This window comes from Coffea arabica, chromosome 4c (genome assembly GCF_036785885.1).
Source record: "Coffea arabica cultivar ET-39 chromosome 4c, Coffea Arabica ET-39 HiFi, whole genome shotgun sequence".
Classification (NCBI taxonomy): Eukaryota; Viridiplantae; Streptophyta; class Magnoliopsida; order Gentianales; family Rubiaceae; genus Coffea; species Coffea arabica.
Window position 1 is genome coordinate 12,097,494 of NC_092316.1, and position 2,181 is coordinate 12,099,674.

General features: G+C 38.3%; 1 protein-coding gene across 1 annotated transcript; it reads left to right on the forward strand.

Annotated features, from left to right (window-relative positions):
- The first annotated feature begins 663 nt into the window (after positions 1-663).
- LOC113738437 (pterocarpan synthase 1-like) lies at positions 664-1,376 on the forward strand. Its single transcript, XM_027265639.2, has one exon. The coding sequence runs from the start codon at positions 675-677 to the stop codon at positions 1,284-1,286; it is 612 nt and encodes a 203-aa protein (XP_027121440.2). The 5' UTR covers positions 664-674; the 3' UTR covers positions 1,287-1,376.
- Positions 1,377-2,181: the final 805 nt, after the last annotated feature.

Here is a 2,181-nt window from a genome sequence, read left to right on the forward strand (position 1 = left end):
AATATGATTGTGATCCATGCATGGCATGAAAAGAAAAATCAAGGCATTGTAGTTGGCTTATCATTCCTCAAACCCAAGCTTGCTCTTAAGTTGAAAACAAGTTTTACTTATTATTATGGTGATCTGAGCTTAAATGACAGAGTCCAAATGTCAAGTATGGATTCAAGAACGAAAGGTATGATCATAATTGGCTGCACTTACAAAATAGTTGGCATGTTTTGCAGCGGACAACATTTGAATGATGGACGGCTGAGAATGACTGATGAGGTTGCATAATCAATTTTGAACACAAAGTTAGAAACTTAAAATTATCCTAAAATACAACTGGATCGTTCTTGTTTGCACCTTTGTTTTTAATTTAGATACATAAAGCTGTAATCTATAGAAATTCAAATCACATGGAGACGGCCTAAGGTTGAGATTCCAGAATTTAGAGGTCATGAATTATAGTCTTGCTTTCTCCTTTTCACTTCTTGAATCGGCCTTAATATTGTTTTCAACTTTTTAAAATGTTACTTCATTTCCGCCACCCCATACATCACGGGATTCATGACAGATTAGCACTACTACCAACATCTTCATTAGCCAACTTTTTAGTTTCTTGGCAGATGCTGCATGATCTACCCTTAATTCTAGTTCCCACTGATGATATAAGGATATAGGAGGCTCTGGAAATGGACAAGTTAAGCATGAAGATGAAGATGAAAGTACTCAATATTGCAATGCTTTGGTTGGCGGTTGTAATATTTGCAGCGCCATTGGCTCGTGGCAGCATTGATCAAAGCCCCAAAGCGGTGGAAAAATGGTTCAAAGAGCTTCGCCATGGAAAGGAGAAGATGACAAAGCTTCACTTCTATCTTCACGACATCATAACTGCTAAGAACCCCACAGCTGTAATAGTGGCTCAAGCTAAGATTACTAGCAAATCACCCACGAAGTTCGGAGAAACTGTAGTCCTCGATGACCCATTGACACAAGGACCTGAGCCCTATTCGAAGATCATCGGTCACGCCCAAGGTATATATAGTTTTGTTTCCAAGGAGGAAAAGTCACTGATTATGATTCTGAACTTGGTATTCAAAGATGGCAAGTTTAATGGCAGCACCCTTAGCCTTCTGGCTAGTAATCCCTTTCTCCACGAGTACAGGGAGATGCCAATACTAGGTGGTACTGGGGCTTTCAGATTGGCCCGTGGAATAGCTACAGAAAAAACCTATGCTGCCAATGTTACCACAAAAAATGCTATTGCTGAGTACCACGTCCTCGTTCTGCATTATCGACTTTGATTCGATGCCATTTGTTCCTCCTATTTTACTTGCTTGTTTCCTTTGTCCTATCGATCATAATAAGGATTTTCATGGCCTTCATTTCATGTTAAGGATGTAATTCTTGAATAATTTAACAATTAAGTAAGACGATAACTTAATTTTTTTTTTTTCAATCAGCAACATCTAAACTACTAGTGAGTGCTGCGGAAGAGCATTAGCATCCATGAGTGAACACCCCAAAACGCCTCAACTATTGAGGTGATCATGCCCAAGGCTTAAGAAATCCAGGCTCTCAAGAGGCCAAAAGACTAAAATGAAGCCAGTTGTTGGGGCACGGGGAGATAACTATTGGTAATGGAAAAGGGGTTACTGGATTTGTTAAACAATCATTTAACCAACAAAATTGAGGTGGCAAGGTGATGAATGGTTCCTGTCAATTTTGACCATTTCTTAGAATGATTAGTGTCATAACAAAGAAAATTTTCAACTACTTGTTTGTTGTACATGTCCATCTAGAACATTTATAAGGTTTTTACTTGTAGAAAATTTAATTCCTAGTGGTCTTACACCCTACACCTCGAGCTTTAGTCTCACCTCAGAGAGGGGGAAAAAAAAAAAAGCTTCGCCCAACGTTATCGTCAATTAGAACATTAATGCTCTTACTCTTGAACTAAGTTAGAGTCAATTGGACCTGGAGGTTAAAGACCAGGTACACTATCAGTATGACTGCATTTTATGTGTTCCCTCCCTTGTGATCAATTCCCTTAAGATGAGTTGGTTGTTTAGTCAACTAGTACATGCTTAAATTTTTTATTGGGTTAATTATTAAAACTCCTCCTATGGTTTAACCAGTTTGTACTTTATCCCTTAACGTTATCATTTTCTCACTTTACTCCCTGAACCGTTAATTAAC